Raw genomic sequence first — 22,084 nt, 5'->3', positions numbered from 1 at the left:
TAGTATTGCTACTGACACATTCACAAAATATCGCTGAAACAAAGTGTTTATGGAATGATATTTAAATATATATTATTTATCCGTATTTTACGCTACAATGAACCTGATGCAGTTTTCAAGTTATCATTGGACGCCATTGTTTAGTGTTAGGAACCACAGGGGTAAGCGAGGAGCTTTGATGATGCAGAATAATAATTTATGTAGTTTTCGTTTGATTTTCAGCTTATGGATGTGAATACATCTACTTCACGGCAAAATCACATTGATAGTCCATTTTTGAAAGAAAATACATTTCATTTCAATCATTTATTCATTTAGTGTTTTACATTGAATTACCTAGATATTGTCAAGACACATGGGAAATAAAGTTTTACGGTAACATTAAGGTTATTGCTTTCCCCTCTATACACCTAAAAACAGTCAAAATTCCAATTAAAAAACACACAGGTATTGTTAGGTTGTTTTCTAAAGCCGGCCTGGTTGCTTTTAAAGGCTCCAGAGAATCTTCCAAGGACAGGAAGATATGTTGGTCAAAGAATAGTCCTATCCGGCGTATCATACCGCCTCCAGAGAAAGGAATATGATCTATAAGTAAGAAGAGATTCTAAGCATGTGTGGTGTTATTTCACCATAATGCTTCTTTGTTGTTAATTATTAAAGTTTAATCTTGTAGATGTTAAAATCTCATAGCATAATATCCAAAATATGATATATTTCATGAAATTGATCTCCAAAATATGTTTATTCCTGAACTTCTGCACGATTGCACTATTTATTAAATGTATTATTACATAATTATAAATTCGTATACGTCTCAAATGATTGTAAACACGCGTTTTGCACACCTTCACAGTAGTACATGTAGTTTTAAATGTCTATCAAAACGATACTTAAATATGCGCAAAACGTACAGTTATTAACCTGGCTTTTAATATAAAAAATAGTACATATTTATATGTCTTTGATGTCATGTTGGTACGCAAATGGTTCCAAATGATTTCTTAATATATTTAAGTTTATGCAATGATATCAAAAAAAACTCGGGTGCTGTTGTTTATTACTATATATCAAGCCAATGCACAATTTGGAAAGATATTCACCATTTTGGCGGCCATCTAGAACGCTATGTTGATGATCTTCTTCGAAATGTTGTTTTATTGCTAAAAGTAAAGTTTATATTCAAAACAATGCCATTAAGATAATGTTTGACAAACCAGCGGAGAAAATGGAAAAGTTCATAAGAAATTTTACATTTTAAGCACGTTTTTGCGGCCAACTAGAAAACCATTTTCACTATCAATCTTGCGTAATAGATGTGTTATATTCAATAACAGTATTTCTTCGTTGAAATACGAACATAAGTTGCTGGGTGACCCGATATGAGATATACAGGGCAATAGAAACCATATGGAGTGAGTGCGAAGCTCGAACCTGAATATGGATTCCTGCGTTATCCCGTAACGTATATAGCACGCGGACAACCTAATAACATGTTTTAATGTTTCAATTATTCATCGGAATCGGAAAATAGACGCCATTTTGGTACGATATAAATTTGGTAACCCAATATGGAAAAATATGGGGTCACCGCACGACCTGTCCTTGACCAATGGCGTTGCGCCCTTGATATTCTAGGCGTATATATATCAAAATCAAAACGTAATATACTGTTACCGTCTATATATGTATAGACTGTACAGTAACCTGACGACGGTGCTTAGGTAAATAATACATTGCTTGACCACACCATATAAATAGTGACATCTTCCCTGTAAAACAGTAGCGCTAAAAAGTCCAATCGGAATACCTATTACACACGACAAAAAAACAACATGTTTTTGTAAGAGTTGGTACTAGAGTTAAATAGTTTAAATAGTTAAAAACAAACTCGTTTAATGTATGTGCTTTGGATTGTTGAAAATTGGAATCTGGTTTTAATATTATATTTGTTCATGATGATTGAGACAAATATGTTTTTTCTCTGTATTTTCCGAAGCTAAAGTCGAAGTCAATATACGTTTTGACATAGTATGTTCTGATAATAGCAAAAATGTGTGGTAGCAAAATATAAATATATTCTGCCTGTTTAAATGTCTGGATGTCTATGTGATTGTTATCTTTCAATTATGTGTTTTGTTTGTCTATAAGCATGTAAACCAGTAGGCATGTTTGTCTTAGTGACTGTTGGTCGGTCGATCAGCTTTCGACCTTCCGTCCGTCTTATCAAATTATATCCGAGAGTCTGTAGGTCAACACAACTATAGAACGCTTAAAAACTTTTACCTGTCCCACTATTCATCAGTCCAGCTGTACGATTTATATTAGTCTGCTCCTTGTGATTATGTTTGTTAGCTTGTCTGTAAATCTGTTCGTACAAGCGAATAAAGCTTATATCCTACTTCGTTCGAGATGTATTATAGGAACCTTATACATAAAAGTGTATTTAATCTAATATAGTTTGTGTCCGGTTGTAACTATTTGTTTCGAGTAGAGGTATCGTTTGTTTAAGCAAATTTAATATTCAGTATCATCTTAAAATATCGATGATTCTATCAACACCTTTTCACTTTTATCAATTAGGAAAGTTACAAACGTGCGCATTGAATAGTGATGCAAATTGATGGTACAAATGCTTCCTTGTAAAAATGACAATATGACAAAATATGAGTTTCACTTACGCCTTCAAAACGGATCTTATTGATGAGCCGATGTGTTTTTACAGGTTCTTATCCAAGTTATAAGTAGAAGTGGCGACTGAAAATACGGCCCTATGTTTTTATTCACTGCCAGTATTGTTTTTAATTAAATAATTTGTAGAATATAAATCCAGACATACAATATAAATCAGTAACATCTAATACAATATTGCTTTTTCCAACACTACTTATACACATTATATTTATATAATTATACATACCAAGATGTCTAACTCGTTCTTCTACTAATGTGCAACAATATCACGACTTCTGTGTGCATTATCAATTTGTGTATGATCTACATGTATACATAAGTGAATATCCTGAATGAACAGAAGAAAAGTATGGTTTTATGAGTATACATTTACGTACCTGTGTTTGTCATCATATAAACAACAACAATTCCTATTATTCTCCATCGAAGTGTAAGTGGTAGATTCATGTTTATTCTAACATTGTTAAAAATCAAACATTCCACATGTATAACGCGGAAGTTTTAATCATGTTTAAAGATATGAGTTCGTGGTTAAGTATGTAAACGCATCGTTCAACCATCACAACCAATCGAAGAATGAATGTGAAAACCTGAAGTTCCCGTAGTATAGCATATACATTACTTAAAAAACTCTAACATATACGAAGCATTCTTGAGCATGGTACAATTATTGTTTAAAGTGTGACAGGATTAGACATCTGCGTGTGCTTATTTAATATAAATAAACTATGGAAGTGTAACGTGGACTATAGAATGTCGTCAAATTGATCGGTTGATATCAACAAACAATGGAATTAAGCAACAAGTTAAAAGCAATATAATTCAAGGGGAATTATTTTGAGTTTCGGGATTAGTAGATGACCATATATGGAATATACGGTGCAAAGGAAACCATATCGGGTAAGAGCGCAGCTCGAAGCCGAATATGGTTTCCTGCGTCCCGTATATTTGAATATTCATCGAAATCGGAAAAAGACGCCATTTTGGTACGAAAAAAAATTGATGACCAAATATGGAAATATATGAGGTCACCGCGTGACCAGTTCTGGATCAATGGTGTTACGTCATTTATGTTGGAGGCGTGATATACTGTGTTATTATTATATATATTTTTTTTTCTAATATATGCTGAGAAAAACAATTAAGATAATGTCGACGAAGACATTTAATCCTAAATTTAACAATACAATATGCTACATACTGCTCTAGGTAAAATATTATGTTTATGAAGAAATACGGGCTTGAATACGAGCGTTTTTTTAAAACAGGCCTTCTTCCTACGTCAACGTGTGTGCAAGTGATTACTTTTTTTCTTTGCCAGTGTGATGGATCAGATCGGCTACTTAAACATGTCGGATATTTATTGTAAAGGTGGGTTGAACTTAAATGTTTAAATTTGACTTTAAATAAATTAATCATATTTGAACACTTAGTGTTTTATCGCATTCCAACAGTGAACAAGATAAGTTTCTGACACAGTGTAGATATGTTCATTCTGATAACTTCAATCTGCGGAAATACACAATATATTTCAATAATATTATACCCTACATAAGTATGTCCTTTCTTTGTGTATATAAAGTTGCTCGGTCCGTATATCATTGTGTTTTAATAAAAATCCAGTTTTATGACGTCAGCGGTCCATATGTTGTTTTTGCCGGTCCGGACCTCGCCAAAAATAAAATATGGACCGCTGACGTCATATAATATGGACATTTTTTCACAAGTTAACATGATTAGATTTGTTTAATAAAGCACATCAAATACGATTTAAAGTTATTAAATGGTAAAAAAGTGTTCGGTATAATATAAGAAATATAACACACCCTCGGGCCATATGACATTATAAAGACCGGCCAGTCAGCCCCCGAAGATGAATGGACCTTGGCTAACGCCTCCGTCCATATACACCTTCGGAGGCTGACTGGCCGGTCCTTATAATGTTATATGATCCTCTCAGTGGTGTGTAATATTTCTTAATTATACCTTACATAAATGCGCCCTTCTTTGAATCATTACAGTCGATCGGTCTGTACATCACTGTTATTTATATAAAAATCGAGTATTATGACGTCAGCGGTCCGGACCTCGCCAAAATGTAATATGGACCGCTGACGTCATACAACTGGTAAGTGCGGCTTATAATAAACACTCTTTGATATGTCTACACTACACAAACATACTGGGCCTTTAAGACAGTCACTCAATATTCAATTTTTTGTGATATTTTCCTTGCTTAACGTAGAATATACTTTCAGTTGTGATGCATGTTTGTTATTGTGATAAATGTCTTTTTAATCACACTGGGGGTTAAAAATGGCGTGATTGTAATGGAAAACCTTTATTTATACATTATAACTGGCAGTAGATACTTTCAAGCCAAATGATACGGCAACAAATTGAAAACCCCTCTGCCATGTTTTAATTCTACTCTCTGATCCAGCCATGCTAATGGTTGACAGCGTTCGCAGATCTATTCTTTTAGTTACATCTACCAACAGGCCATATAGTTGGTTGGCGAAGGAGACATCACTCTAGCCTTGTTTCCTCCTGCACCATCCATAAATTTGTTTTAAATCATTCAGACATGCTAGTTGACATACATCCCTTTTGTCAGAACACCCATTGCGTCGGCTCTCACCCGCCCAATCAATACTATCAATCAGAATATATCATTCACCCATAGTGTTGCCTAACAGGAGTGAATCCCTCTCCCACAACCTTCTTCCTCTATCTTTTATTTTCAAATTTCCATGCATAAACGATGGTGCTTGACAGGAGGAAACACCCCTACCACACAATTCCCGTATATCTTTCTATAACCAATCTCTCAATTAGTCAGCTAGTAGTTAAATCTGACACACCCCTCTTACCGTCTATTAACTATCTCTAACACAACTATGGTGACAGCCAGCATCCACGCCATCAACCTTTTGTATTCACAATCACATACTCAGCCAAAGTGTTGCTTGGCAGTATGGGACCTCCCTCCCACACCCTCCCACTCTCTTTCACAGAAACTATGCTGCTTGACACGAGGGGACACCCCTACCAAACAATTCCCGTCGATCTTTTTAATACCAATCTCTCAATCCGTCGGCTTCTTGTAAGTTCTGACACACCTTCCTGTCTATCATTTAAGTAACAATCTCTCACAAAAAACATGGTGACAGCCAGCATTCCCCCCCCCCACCCATCAACCTATTTTAGAAACAATCTCTTTCTCAGCCATGATGTTGCTTGGCGGGATGAGACATCCGTCCCGCACCCTCCGACTCAAACGTTTACTGTTACAATCTTCCTCACAGACTCAATGTTGCTTGACACGAGGGATTAACCCTGCCACACCTTTCTCGTGTATCCTTTTAATATCAATCTATCAATCTCACGCAGCCAAAGTGTTTTCCCGCACTATCATTATTTTCAGCCACAATCTCGCACTCAGCCATGTTGTTGCTTTGCAGGAGATGACATCCCTCTCGTGACCTCACGGTGCCCTTTTTCAAGAACAATACCTCACACAGAAGAAATTTTGTGTTGCATGGGGGGTACCGTTCCCGTACATTTGTGTTACATCAATCAGCTATTCTTATGTTGTTTCTATTCTTTCACTTAAGTCACAATCACTCACATAGCAACGATGGTTGACTAAAGTCAAACCATCCATATTTTCAGTCACCATGAATGAGTCTTTCATTCAGTCATAGTGACGCAAAAAACAAATAAGCACTTTACGGTCTTCACAACTGTTCATAATTTTAACAATAGTCAAATAAGTGTTAAAAAAATAATTAAATACTTGAAAAACATATTGAAATTGGTGCACTTTTTCGCATTTCGTAGTTCTAGTAGTAAATAGTATTTGTTACGGCAACGGCCAATTTGGCGGTGACGAACACTGCCGATCGCAGATTCGTTACGCTCAAATGTATGTTTGGTGTCTGGCATTCATGCGCTCAATATGGTTAGTGAACCGAAAAATACTGGTTAGATCACATTAACGTGTTTTTTATGTTCATAAAGGTTTGACTCCTAAACGAAAGTAGTTCTAACTGTATACACGCATACCGTTTTTCTTAATACGGCTCTGCCGAGCTTCGCTCGGATAAAAGTGTGTATGAATATTGTTACATAGAATTGTCTCCGGACGGACATATTCTTGCTTAAAACTTAACTTAAAAATCAATGTCACACGTGTCAACGTTATACCGTATGTATTCTATGGCAATAATTGTGATGTTTTTTTCCTTGAAAGTAATTTTACTACCTGTGCCTTTTCAATTTGAAAAGGGAGCGTGAAATGTACATAAATTGGGAAAATGTGTCATTTATTTAATTGTCTGTTTTAGATTTTAGACTTAATTTTGTGATTTTGATGAATGTATTTTACCTTTTCCTAACACTCTATTCACAACAAAACCTTATTTAGAGGATTTTTTGATAACTTGGGAACATTTAAAGTGACTCACTCATGTTTTGGACCAAAAATTAGTATTCCCGGTAATGCATTTGGAAAAAACTTATTTTATCATTATTTTACTTTATGATATCGAAATTGCAGAATAAAACTCACGCCGGAAAAGTCAAGATTTTGTTTTAAAAAAACAACAGCCGGCATGCCTCTGGACTCCCTACAATATAGGCGCATACACAACAATGCGTCCCTGGCTGTGATTGCATGTTTGATGTCTTTTCGAGCTCTATTACAACAGTGTATTTCAAGCAGATTCGATCTTTTCCATAGCATGAACAGCCTTGGGCAAAATGAAACATTGTAAAACATCATCTGATTAAATGTTTCCAAAAACATTACTACGGATACAGAAAATAGCTATTTCAAAGCTCAAATTACACCTATCCGAGGAATATTTTGGATTTTCAGGAATGTACAGGTCTTGCACATTATATACTTTGTCAGTAACACTACCATTTTATGATTTAAGAGAAATAATAGATTAACAATATCATGCCCAGAAGACAAGACTTTCTAATAAACTGAGTATTTGAAAACATGAAGATGATAAGTCCTGCTCAGTCTTAAATAAAAACAATGCTGTGTTATTTTATAAATACACTTACAAAATATATTACTACTGAAAAACATAACTTTCTTCTTTAATTGTGTATGTGTTTGTAGATGTCCAAGTCAACGGTGAGGCACATCCTGGTAAGTAAATTACAACCTTGTACTGTACTTCTCTTCCAGCGCTGCTAAGTTCTGGAGTATGTGAAGTGGTTATCTTTGAGACACTTTGTATTCCACAAGTATCTCCACAGTAAGAGGCAGCAACAATGGGGACTGTTTCATCACTTCCTGCTATATCTTCTTCAACACCCTGCATGTACAGATAGATAGGAATAAGGTTTCATGATCTTTGACATAGCTGTAAGCCCAGACCTGCAGGTAGTATCTAGAAAATATGTTTTATTTTGTTAATGCCGCTTTCGCTATTTTTAAAAAATGCATTTTGGAAACACCGCATTACTCATATGGGAAGGGCCTAAATAGTTCTACAAAACGATGATTTGATATTAACAAATACTAAAGTTATTTAAAAAAATACAAGATTTGAAGTCTTTGTCATCAATAAATGTTAGTTTATCTTAAGGTCATTTAAAATCTAATAGTTAATTGTTGAAAAGTCATAACTCGCCCATGTTTTTTGGCAAAACCAAATGTGTCTCTATATATTCAATATCAATTATAGATCTTATGTTATGCAATAATTTATCTAATTTGAGTTAAACCGACTATTTGGTCCACAAAATCATTGAGAGTTGGATTATAGAAAAGAAACTGCGATTTTGCGTCTCGCAATGTATGTAACCTATATATACCAAAATCTCATCGTGGCAAACTGAAAGATTACTGTAAATCATTGAATATGATCTAAATCTTAAATGTTGAATAATTAATATCGTCCTTGAATTTCATCTGATGAAAATATTCGACGGATCTACAATTTTCTAATTTAACCGCAAATGTTCACAGAAATATTGATCAAACGTTTATTTGTATAACTAAATCATGACTACTTTAAACATATAATATATCCTTATTTTTTCTGCAATTGAGTGAAATCAGCATCAACTTACTTCTTAATTACAAATCGGGAATGATTACATTGCTTAAGGGAGACAATCGTAATGCCCTTACATTATACTGGTTATACTAGTATCTAGATTCGACAAAGTTGCGAGAACGTTTCATTTGCATGTTGTAAGAAATTTGTCAAACTCATGAATGTTTTAGTATTTCCAATATGATATAAATTTTGACATAAGCAGATACGCAATAGCTCATACATAAATGGATAAGCATATATTCCATAGTATGACCAGGTTTGAATGCATCCAAGAAGCCTTTCAGACTCAAAACATCGATAGTATGCTTTGTTCCAAAATGTTGTTATAAAGTTTCTTGAGTAACATGCATTCAAATCCCCGGGGTAATATTTTTTAAGTAAATCGAATTAAAAAAGAATTACAAGGATTGGTGAGTGTCAAACCTTATGATGACGTTGAAACTGCACCATTCGGGGTTTTGTTACCAACGACCTTGCTTTTAGAAAGTTTGTTTCAACATCTCTTTGACCTCAATGACACTAAAGGATTTTATGGCAGAGAAAATTTGACCACTTCTTGATTTTTTTTTACCAAATCAAGTCAAGTCAATATTACTTGGGATATCGTATGTACACTCGTTACCTACAAACAATCTAAATCTCAAGGTTTTACAGACACAAACGCCAAATAAAATATGTGTTTTCCCTGATATTTAGTCTACTGACTAACCTTCAAAAGGTAGGTGTTATCTTCTCGCTATGGGCAACCATTGAAGGTCCCTTTTCTTAGGTAAACCCGTTTGCAAGATGTATAGCATATAGTGATGTGATACGGTACATGTAGATGATATTTGGTAGATATCTCATTTGTTGGACTGACACACTGACCTGGTTGATATTTAAGAACGTCATTTAAGAAAAGGGGGATCATGTAGCAGTGTCATATTTTTGTCAAACAAATGCTTGTTCGTTACCCATTCTTGCTTATAATTTTCGTAAACTTCAATTCTGTGATTGGCTGAATTCTATCACATGATACAAGCCAGAAAAACTCAGTACGTCCATTTTAGTAGATTCTTGATTTGTACAAATTTGATATCAAACATGGGTAAGCTAAAAAGCTTTTTTTGATTATAATTGTTTTATCATAGTTCAACTTTAAGGTGTTGTATTGATTGCAATGGGTAGTTTAATTGCATGTTTTGCATAAAAGTTTCAAACGACTTATTTTGGTCTGTGCCACATGTTTTATCGAGACACTTGAAATGGAAACAATCTTGCATTTCTACCACAGTTATTGTTACATTGCACAGTTAAATAACAGCAGTTCTACCAGAGCATAAGGTAATAACATAGGGTACAATGTGCAAGACATTCGATGCCACAAATTTGTAAAATAATTGTCATGCTGCTGTCGTATGTGATCTGTGTCATTGTATGATCATTGTGTTAGCTTTTGTATTGTTCTTTATGTATGTTTATTTGTTATTATTTGTTTTATTCTTTTATCATTTAAGGAAGACCACTACAATGATCAGTTAGTTTGTTATGATTTAAAATTGCTTGAAGTATTTTATTGTATTGAATTTCAGGATGTGACCTTTCACACCGCTACTGTGTTAAGTTGAATAAGCTTTAACATTATAAATAGGAAAAGTGACATTTGGCCTAAACAAATAAAGGCAATTTAATGTTCAAGATATATACACTACTAAAATTTGATGGTCGTACGTAAAGACTTAGTATGACCCTAAGCTTAAAACTTGCAATAAACCCGAAAAGGATTTCAGAAGAGAACTTGTAAGAGAAGGTCAACAATATTCATTTAATTCATTTACATAACTTCATATTTGTGCCAGTGGTGTTTGAGGGTTTTATTTTCCGTGTCTGAAAAACGTGAGGGGACTAGTTCTATTTGCATAAATATGTACCTGATATATTAGAGTCCAATTGACCTTGTAGTTGTCTAGAGGGTATACACATTTTGTTGTAACTAACACAGTTGACTCATTGTTGATACTAGTTTCAAAACCACAATCTGAAGCTAAATGTATCACATATAAATACTGTTTGAGAAGAATGAATAGAGATTTTAAGAAGTTCAAAAGTATCTATAATAATACTGAAATTGATTGTCATATTACATGAGGCAATATCTTGGTGAATTGAGAGAATACAAATTAACTCATTGCCAATATATAACCATCATAATGTATCATGTATGTATAGAGGATGTAAGTATAGAAAGTTATCTACAATTATTTTATGTTATTATAAGTTAATGATTTTTACCTGGTGCAGACACTCTCAGCTGGATGCTATCAGACTTAATGTTTCCGGGGTCTGTTGAATCGATACAGGTGTAGGAACCACAACTTGCATAGGACACCGATGATATTGTCAAGAAAAATTTATTTATTGAAACATCTGATGTGGCAGTGTAAGCTGCATTTGTAGGTGTACACAAATCACTGGTACCTGAACAGTCAGTTATGTATGTAGATTCCTTATTCCATGTTATGCCATTTTCACGCGTATTTTCACACGTTATTGTAAAATTTGATCCAATGTTTGGATACTGATTCTTTGGAGTGGAAATAACTTGACCTGTAAAAAATAAGTTCAGTACTAAAATATTTCGATGCATTTGCTAGAAGTCATATTAAAGTTAGGTGGATCTTGATCTAAATTGGTTTACTTAAACTGTTCATGTAATACAATTATGTAAAGAAAGGTTGACATGTTCTTTATTTAAATATGAGCTTCAAATCACATTTAAAACCAAAGTGATCCAAATCTCTCAAAAGTTGATACTTATTTGAAATATATGCCGACATAAATGCTGAACAACGAAACATTTTTTTCTGAGAGAAAAATGGTCTAAGAAAAGCATTATTCTAGTCAGTAATAAATTTATATTCATAATAAACAGTTATAGAAACTGTCTTTATCTTTACCCTTTGTAGCAGAAGCAGTATTAGTAGTAGTAGAAGTATTATCAGTAGCAGTAGCATCAGTAGTAGTAGTAGTAGTAGTAGTAGTAGTAGTAGTAGTAGTAGTAGTAGAAGCAGTAGCAGTATGTATAACAGCAGCTGTAGTAGTAGTTCTATCTGTGGCTGTATTAAACAGTAGAACAATATAGTTCTGCAATTAAACTGTTTCTGTTTTGGTCAATAGACGCATGATATTGATAGAAGATTCAATGAAGTATCTTTAAAGTGACAAAACAGTTTGCAGTTAATTTAGTGTTTTATCCTCGTGCTGTCAACAAACATAATTTTAAGTGTATATATTTAAATTTAAAGTTTAAAACAAAGACGAGTGATTTGCCACGCCCTTCATGTTATTTGATTTTATAATTGGCTGACTATGACCAATTGTTACATGTTGACGCTAGTGCCTGACGTCAACACGCTAACATAGAAATCCATCCAAATACGAGAATCTTACTTTTCATCACGCACACCATAAATTCCAAAATCGCACTTCATTGTAATTTTTAATGGTGGGTACCATTGGCACAATTAGGTCACTTACTTATTAACTTGTTTTATTAATTTTATCTAAACGTTTGTTGTTGTTTTTTGCAGTATATTTTAGGCAGTTATCATGAGACATGGTATTTTGCTGCAGAAACGAATACAGCGGTCAGATAATAACTAACAAAACCTTTAAAATTAATAATAATATAGGGAAAGAACATACTGACGAATGAGTTAATAAAGGAAAAACATTTAAATGAAAATCGCACTTTATCATTTTACTATTTCTGAACATTTACATCAAACGTTCAACGTCTGGTATTCAACGCTCTAAATGTAACTCAGTGGTGTTAACCTTCAAATGAATTAAAGTTACTCAGCTACATTCTTTATAGGAAAAATGTACATGTCAGCCAAAGGCTTAACGGTGACGACTTATTGAATGACAAACCTTAGTATTGTTAAAGTACAATAACTCCTATTCGAGTATTTCGTGTATGACACACAGTATGTAAGATTATTATTAAGATTGTTGGCAAACATATTTTAGATACAGTAAAACCCTCCGTTTAAACAGAATACAAAGTAACATACAAAAATAGTGATAAATGCTTGTACGAAAGTCAAAATATTATTTACTGACCGTTCCAATGTAGTACCTAACACTCCTAAATAAACACCCCTTGTTGTATATACTTTATTTGTAGTTTGTTCCGTGTACGTGTTTGTTTTTGCTGGTCTTTGTCATTGGCGTTGACCCTGTGCCATTGAACGAGTTCCAGTTTAAACTTTTGACTAATGGACTTGTTTCTGTAGTTTCTCGTATGCATTTTTATTACAGTGTTATCAATGTTTTGCCAATATCTCAAGGGCCACAAAGGTATAATGACAAGTGTCTATTTTTTAACACGTTTTACAATTAAAATCTGCCCCATGATGCTGGGGATGATCTAGCAATCAACTAATATCAGATAAAACAACTCAGCAAGATGCTTGTCAAAAACCCGTATATATATTCCTTGACCGTGGGAAAAACATTGTTAGATTGTTATAGTTATAATTATAGTTCAACAATTACTGCATCTTTTTTATAGATGATTACTATTCTAAAAAAATACATGATCTGTTTATATATTTAAGGCCAATAAATATGCATTGTATTCAGGTAAATATAAATAGGCTAAATTCACCCAAGACCATAACATTGCGTTTGGCTTGACAAAATACTTTGAGTCAAATAGTGGTGAGAGGAAAAGTAACCATGACAACAAGGTTGTTTTATTTGATAGAAAATTTAGTCCAGATTGCTATTATATATTTGTATTCATATTTGCAAGAATTGCACGGATTGTCCAAAATATATGGCAGCACAATTTGCTGTCGCGTAATGCAAAATAGCACACACTGCAAACATTCATTTCAACCCGACCGCTTTTTAGATATGTGTTACTTAAACCACTTTTAATTCGGCATTTTAAACGACTAGTGCATTATCATGATTGTTTTTAAGCTTTCTGTAATTTAAGTGCCTTTTTGGCTTGTACGAAAAGAAAGCTGCTCCTTAGACTCTGCAAAGATGTATCGGTAAATACTCATCAGTAAACGGACATCCCTATGTCCGCAAAGGCCTTTTCATAAGTGTATTGCGTAAACGCACATTCATTACCTTTTTGAAAGGACAGGATATTTACTCTGACTCACCAATAGAATATGTTGTTTGACATTCATTTTAAGACAAACCCTAGAGAAACTGATACAATGATTTATATGAAATCATGTATTTTTTTTCGTTTGCAATAAAGTGCATGGTGTTTCTCACTACATTATCCTTGTAATGTGCAAAATTAGCATCATAGACTGCAGGGTGTTCCCGTACCAGTTTGATAACCTTTTTTTCAAAATGGAACTTGCGTTTCGTCATTTTTTCCGCTAGTGGTCAGTGTCAGTTTAAAACCGCCCACTGGGTGGTCAGTTTCAGATTCAGATTGAGATATGGATGTGGTGCAGACATATACAAAAGTTTCTGATGCTTTTCTTTTGATCATGATTCTGATACGTTTACTGATGCGCGTTTTTTCAAAATGCGGCCTGTTCGCAAATGTTTTATTCATATAAATAAAAATTACATAAATAATTATTGTATTGTATTGCTCATCATTATCGTGGTTTTTCAAGTAAAGAAGTATGCACTATCAACAAGAAGCATAGTTGAAAACTGTGCCGGTATCTATACAAGTTTGAATATTGAAAATTAATATATTGATTGACTTTTATAATACATACTTAAAATACTTATTGTTGCGTTTTTTAAATAGTGCAATTATTCTATTTCTCAAAACCTCAAAAAAACAATTTATTAATTTGATCCATTTATAACATTTGTAGAATTGTGTACAATTATACATTGTAAAACTGCTTATATGTTTGAAGTATTTTGCAGCTTATAATGAACCCCTTGTCTATTAATTTATTAGATTCAATAATATATTAACTTAATCCCCAGTAGCTGAACACCGCCCCCGACGGACAAAATTGTTTATTTGTACATTTTGAAGCCTACTTAGAGTAGTTTATTAGTCTATTTATTTCTTTAAATTTCAATATGGCATGTTGTCTTCTATTCACATGCACTTGTGTTGAACTAAAACATGTATATATGATAAGCAATCAAGATGTTTGTAATCATTAAAATAGTTAGACTGTAACGAGTACTGTAAACTGAAATTTAAAATGAAGAGTCTGTTTATGGTTTATTTAAATATCTTCTAGCATAGTCATGCAATACATTTAAGACTTCGACGGCATAGGAGTCTCAATGGTTACATCTGGTTTTCATTGAAAGTTCCGAGATCCGGTTTCCGTCCTTTTATGTTTTACGGTTTCGTGCCTTTTTGGAAATAAACACAGCGTGCTGCTCTTATTTTTAACTTAATTGGATGAATATTTTATAAAATTACACGTTAAAGCAACTATTTACGTAGGATTAGTACATTTCAACATAGAATTATTACTTCGGTTCCTTATGGATAAGAAATCATCTAAGTGGAAATATTTCAATGATCCGTAGCATAATGTTATTTGTTAGTTTCATATTGACCAAATGATTTGTCGAAGGTAGGTTTTATAATGGTTTGATTAATACTGATGTGTTTCGTGTTTTATTTTGAAACCGGTAAGGTAGTAATAATTTCATTAGTTCATGTCATTGCACAATAGATTTAGTATATTGGATTTTATAAAGGTCAACAGATCCACAAAAACAGTTGGAGAAGTCCTGATTAACTCAAACGTTTGTTAATAAATGTGAAATGTTTACAGGGGTGAATGGAATGCTATATCATTATGTTAATTACAACAATAAAGAAAGAAAATGATGCAAAATAATACTCAGAAGTGTTCATTTCGCTACTACTTTCGGTGAAAAAGTAAGTCTGTTGAATTGTGAATTTTAGCCAAATAAGTAAAGAAAACCATGACTGCAGTAGATTGTCAAAATCATTCCAGTGTTATAACAAATTGTGTTTGTAATCGTAATCACCATTGTATCACCATTTTGAGAGTCATAGGCAATATTGAATTTATTCAGAATAGTTTTAGTTCTAGCTGTAACTTCGTATAAAGGGTCTGGAAGGGGAGATGACTCTGACACTTGAGAAACATTGCTTTCAAACAAGTGTCTAATCATTTTCATTACATCCAAACTCTTTACGTATCAGGTAAGTTATTATAAGGTGTTGCATCTGATGAAACAACAACAGTAATCAGAGCAGACTTTACTGAAAAAGGAGCTAAGACGATAGGCTTAAACTAAATTGTTTAAGGGCACTATTATCAACATTATTAATTCAATGACCAGTAAAACAAACTAATGCCATTGCAGGAGTGAGGAATACCTCTTATGCCATTTTGACACTCACATATAATTATAGTAATTGATTTAGGTAATTAGCGAATTTGTTAAATAGATGAAGGAAAATGCATTAAGAAAATTGTCAGTGCGAGTAATACAGATCGACAGCTGCCTTAATGCGAGTCAAAGTGGTAACCAGTATATTTAAAATTATATAACTATTGCCGATTTCTTCGAAGAAGCTTATAATACTCTTTAAACTCTTCAAGCGAAAGGTTTTTCTTTTAATCATTGTACAAGGTACAAGATACAAATATCTTATAAAAGTCCGCTTAATGCTAACAAAAACATTAGTTCAATGAGCTATTTTCCGACATAAATAGCAAACACACATAATAACAAAACATAACACTGAGTTTGTGACCAGGACATAAAAGTATACAATCTTTTATAGGTACATTATTGGAACAAGTCGTCGTGTGTGTTTATCAGATGTTAATGATTTATAAATTTGAAAAATTCATAAATAGATATGAGTCTTTGTTAATTAATTTGAAAAATTGGAGTCATTTTCAATGCACACTGAAATCCCACTGAAAACTAAACGCCTTTTCCTTGGAAACAAAGGGTAAATGATATACAATGGAACGCCTTTTAATATTCGAGTTCTTCTTACTTCTTAAGTTATAAAAGATTATTTGCACATTGAGCGTTTAAATGAGAGACATGTCCAGGTGCGGATAGCCTTCGTAATTCCAGTTAGTTTTGAGAGAACCTTATTTCCTTTCGGAAGCTGTTCCATACCTGCCTGGCCTTAAAGCGGAAAGAGTTCTTCCCATATTAAGTTGTTCTTACTGGTAGTATATCTACTTTTGTTTCATATCTGAGATTAAAATTTGTATGGCATAATTAGCTACAAGGTCTTGAAGATATTCTGGTGAGAAACCGTACAAACATTTGTAAGTTTCAATGGCGATGCATCTTACCCAGCTCAGGTAATTAAGCTCTTTTATAAAGTTTGTTCTAAATAACTATTTTTGAAAGATGTCTTTGACTGTTATCAATTTTGTGACATTGACCTATGTCCAAATGAACTGAATTAAACATAAGGCGCAAAAATAGTATTTTGTAGGTCACAACCAGCCTCCGTACTAGTGGTCATTTTGTGTTGATCGAATACATTGTATATGTTTAAACCCACTATTAAATTAGACCTTAAACTGCCACCTTCTGTTCTCAGATAAATAGGGTTTAAATGCAAGTAATGCAGATCATGCCCAGCTCCCTTCCAACCATAACCTTAGACCTACATACCAACCTCCATTCCTAGTTTGAGGACATAGTCCTCGATCACGCAAGTAACTTATCATTCAATATTTTATGTTGAAGGAATCTGCTACTGTGACCTTTGACCTTTATCTTCGAGTTCAGAAGAAGTAATCTATTGGTTATTTAAAACCACCAGAATATTTGGAAGACGGCTTGCATAAGCATATTCTAGTTCTCAGTCAACATTTTCTCAAGGTTAACACGTAGTTGACCTTTGACCTACCGACCTCGAAAGGGAAAGGGGTCATCTGAAGACAATGGAAAATGTTCATACCAATTAGGTTGGGCCTAAAGATTTTCTAGTCGTTAATTAGGTAAGGTTTGGTCTCCAGCAGACCGATGGACCGACAAGTGCAAAGCAATAGACCCCAATTTCTTAACAATGATCAAATGATGAATATATTTTAAGATAAAAAAGAAAGATTTTATTAAATCTTGACTTGTTTAAAGTGTTTTACCTCATTTCAATTAATACTTGTATGTTAACCAATGAACACTTCGATAATATACCACAAAAAGTAACTCCTTTTTAATATGAGGTTTTTGACGCATCACTGTCTCCCAAGGATAAACAGAAGCACTATATTATAGGGTTAATACACCTTTTTGAGGGTGTTACCATCTGCAAAGGCCCGCAAAATGGTTTACAGCCCAAGTGCGTAGCAAGAGGGTTGTAAACCATTTTAAGGGCCTTTGAAGATATGTTAACGACCGAAAAAAGGTGTATTATTGCATAAAATTACACACCATGAGAAACGTTTGTGTTAAAAAAGCTGTTAAATGTCACGAAAATTCGAAAACAGTTAGTTCAAAATCACCTCAAAAATAGATACTTGTGTGACGTCACGAGTGATGTCATTTAAAAAGTTTTACATTAAGCTCGAATAGGGCCGCAACATAACTCGACAGTTTCATTTTTGTTTCGACGCCATTTTTTTCAGTGTTCAGTCGATTGGAAAGTTTGTTTTTTTAAGAACTTTACTTGATTACTTGGATTATTTACACACAATACCTATCGGGTATTCAAAAAATTACCGAAATATGCCTACTTAAACATGTAAATGTTTTGGGAACTAATTTAAATCGGGAAAAATTGTTGAAATGTTTTGGACAAAATGTTCAGCATCTGACAGAGAAAAAATATTCGAAAACTCTTTGTTCATTGCATACGAAGTAATGGAATCATGTCCATATAAGACGTTTGCTCTGAATAAAATCGACAGAAATTACTAAAGTTGGGAGGAGTTAAACGTTTTAGACTTAATTTAGTGCTTTTAAAGTAAACAAATAGTCAAAACAACTGCAGAAAGTACTATCTAGTAAACACACCTCAGCTTACCAGGAAAAGACAACTCAGAAGAAAGTATGTAAGTTACATGTGGTTTATTTCATTTCTTTAATATTTGTATATAGCTATATATGCTGAAATATGTTTTTGTGTAAAAGTTTGCATCGTTGACCCACTTTCGGTCCGAAACCAGGTCGCTCTGTCTCCATTGTTATGATGCGGGCCCTGAAAGCGCTTATGTAAAACAGAAAGCCGGGCATTAACGGCACGTGAATTTACTGAATAGTGCACATTTTCTACGATAACGCCCGGGCGTTTGCGTTTTAACACACCACGATAACGAAAACACCTTTTATGCAATAATGAGGAAAATGCATCATTTTAACAACAAATATGTGACTAGATAATACAATTTATTACGCAAAACCCCTCAATACAAAAAACTTACTATAACTTTGTTGGAATAACAAAGCTTACAAAGTGTATGTATATACTGTCGAAAATAATAAATGCTCATGTTGAAACGTTGCCTTTCTTTCGAAGCATTAAATTTATGTTTGGAAGGTTCTTTTTCTAAATCGAAATCCCCATGTCGCAAAAATCGCATAATAAGCATGATTTAAGAAAAAAATGTTTTACTCACCAGAAATTACCGTTACCACAAAAAATATCAGAAAGGTAACATTGATGTATTTATCAGTCGTGGAAGTCATTTTTGTTATTTATAACACAAGTAAATGTATAATCCTACAAATGTTTAGCTGAATTACATAGTTTAAAAACAAAGAAAATGTTCATATTAAAATTGATTTATCATGTTAAATATCAGTGATAAATTGAAGTTGTTTTAATCTTCCTGTTCAATTCAGATTAAATAAATAGATAAAAACTACATGTACATTCAATGTAATGCAATATATTATGTGTACAAGTTCTTGCACATTTCACTGGTAATTTGCCTCTATATGCCATCCTTATAGTATAGGATAATTTACGGTTGGTAGTTTAGGCAATATTTCACATTGATGATAAAAGAACAAGTGGAATCAGTATTTAAGCAGTAAAAAAGAATAAATTTTAAGAGAACTTTTACACATCAATTTAAGTTAAAGATAGTGTATATTTACTTGTAGATATATGTTTTAACTAATCATTGAATATAGAACATAGAGAAAACATCCCCACTCATGTTTGGTCGAAGAATTGTGTTAAATGATTTTCGTCTTTGAAAGGACAGCGATTTAAAAGCCTTATGAATTTTGAATCTATTACGAAGGAATTTCTTAAGGGGGCCCTTCTAAAATGAATTTCAATACACGCGTGTGATAAATCCAGGTTCGCCCATACTGCACAATATCATTGTATCAATGAAAATCTCTTGGAATTAGAAAACAGCAATTGTTTCCTAAAAGAAGAAGAAGAAAGTTTAATCAAGGAAATATAACACACAATATAAATTTGAAAAAGGCCAACATGACCCCCGATCAATTTATAGAAAAGATGGCTCACATAAACAAATAACGGACATTTATTTCGTTTCATATTTCCTCATGTACTTGTGATATAAAATTGGTCAATTCGTAAACCTTTACACACTGTCTGATGTCATTGCATTGTTTAGATAAACGAATGAAGTACACGGTTTAATTGGGCAATTGGATTTTCTTTAAGTTGTTTTGTCTGATTTGTTATCAAATGTTTTGTTATTAAATGAAACTGTTTTAAAGATGCTCGTCTTTAACATCGAATCCTGTGATCAATGATTTACAATAACAATGTATCAAATCTCTCAGATTAAAGTGACACTCTTATTCAAAATCAAAGCATACACATGTATAACAAACATAAACTTTGACTGATAAAGCTTGAAATACTTACTAAATAATGCATTTATTGAAAATTAATAATTACTGATAATAAGATAGTAACCGTGTATTTAATAGTTGAAAACGCAAAAATATTAAATGATTGGTGAATGCTAAAAGATTTACTGTAATTTACTATAGTCTCATTAGGTAGAAATACTGTGTTTTATGCACATTTCTTACGAATTAAACTCGGTATCCTTCATAAGAACCATTATTTTTGACATTTATTCATCCTTTTGGAATATTAAAACAAAAGTATTAAATGTGGTAAATCTTGCTTGGGAGTAAGAGTGCATCTTTAAGAATTAAATTAGTATTCATTACGTCTTCATGAGCTATGGTAAAACATAGGTAAATTATTTGAACCTACATACAATGTATTCTGCCATAACAGTGTTCAATGTGGCTCGATTTAATTGGCCTTTGGACCTGTCTTACATTTACCATCTTTTTTATTTATACATGCATATGGATTATTTGTAATTTACTTTTTCCAATGGTTGTTCATTAACCGTTTAACGACTGCTTTCAATTTGAAATCTTGTTTCAAAGGAAGTGCTTCTCTATGTCATATGTTCCATCTGATATAAACATCACATGTTTTGTATATGATAATATTTTTAAATTTGAATTTATATATTTTTTAGCAAGCCTAGATTCCTTTTTTTAAGCATGTGTACGCTCACAAAGGAAGGCATATACAATAGGAACTGTCCGTCCGCCCATGTGTGCATCCGTCCGTCCGTTTCATCTGTGGCTCAGAAATAGTGTTCTTTTTATGAATTGTATTTCATTGAAAACTCAAAAAAAATTGTATAAAACATTGCAAGGTGATCGAGTCGCGTGTACGGTTCTTGTCCGTAACTCTTAGATCAAGGTCACACTTTGAGATCAATGTTGTTCACTATTGATGTCATAGCAATTATTCGTGTTTCAGCGTAACGTTTGAACTACAAATGTGGAATTCAATCAATATTTTCATAATGGTAGAGTACCATGGGAATATATGTTTGCAATACAATCCGTGCACTTATCTGAAAGGTAAAGGTAACAGTGCGTGGACTACATAGTAATACTGTCCCAGGCATGACTTCTTTATCTTTATTATAAATGGGAATCACACCAAACATCACAAAAAATGTGGAGCACCTTGCTAAGATGTCGCGCAATGTTGTCGTATTCTCTTCTGAAAGGTCAATTTCACACATGGAGGTCATAACATAAGTGTTATTGAATTTATATGAACATATGTTCACGAATTCTTTACGGACAGTAAAACTGTGAGATGTCAGAATGAGTTCATACATATTCTAATATTTTTGATAACCTGTTTATTACATGTTCACTTCGTTAAAAAAATGGTTGCTTTGTTCAATTCAAATGGTTACTTCCTAATCAGACCTAAAATAAATAACAAATTCTTTCAAATTCGAAAGCTTAAAACGAAATTACAACTCGAGGGAAATCCTTTAAATAGTTGGTTTGGCAACTTTGAATTCTAGTTATATAAA

General features: G+C 33.1%; 1 protein-coding gene and 1 long non-coding RNA gene across 4 annotated transcripts in view; both read right to left on the bottom strand.

Moving 5' to 3' along the window:
• The window catches only part of LOC128231290 (hemicentin-2-like), a 28,518-nt gene extending 25,276 nt beyond the window's left edge, over positions 1–3,242 (bottom strand). For 2 of the 3 annotated variants that reach the window (XM_052943915.1, XM_052943917.1), the window contains exon 1: positions 3,069–3,242. In XM_052943915.1, coding sequence (XP_052799875.1) covers positions 3,069–3,138 — 70 coding nt within the window. In that variant the 5' untranslated portion in view covers positions 3,139–3,242. Of the gene's footprint in view, positions 1–2,678; positions 2,754–3,068 lie in introns of those variants that run through there. The other variant, XM_052943916.1, reaches the window with a different exon arrangement.
• A 4,549-nt stretch (positions 3,243–7,791) lies between these two features.
• LOC128231289 (uncharacterized) lies at positions 7,792–11,257 on the bottom strand. Its single transcript, XR_008260334.1, has 3 exons — positions 11,049–11,257; positions 10,688–10,800; positions 7,792–8,027 (listed from the first exon to the last, which is right to left on the bottom strand). It is a non-coding gene; the product is annotated as an uncharacterized LOC128231289 (long non-coding RNA).
• Positions 11,258–22,084: the final 10,827 nt, after the last annotated feature.

The sequence above is a fragment of the Mya arenaria genome, chromosome 4, assembly GCF_026914265.1.
Source record: "Mya arenaria isolate MELC-2E11 chromosome 4, ASM2691426v1".
In the NCBI taxonomy this organism is placed as follows: Eukaryota; Metazoa; Mollusca; class Bivalvia; order Myida; family Myidae; genus Mya; species Mya arenaria.
Note: the sequence above shows the minus strand (reverse complement) of the source record. Positions and strands in the feature narration are given on the sequence as shown.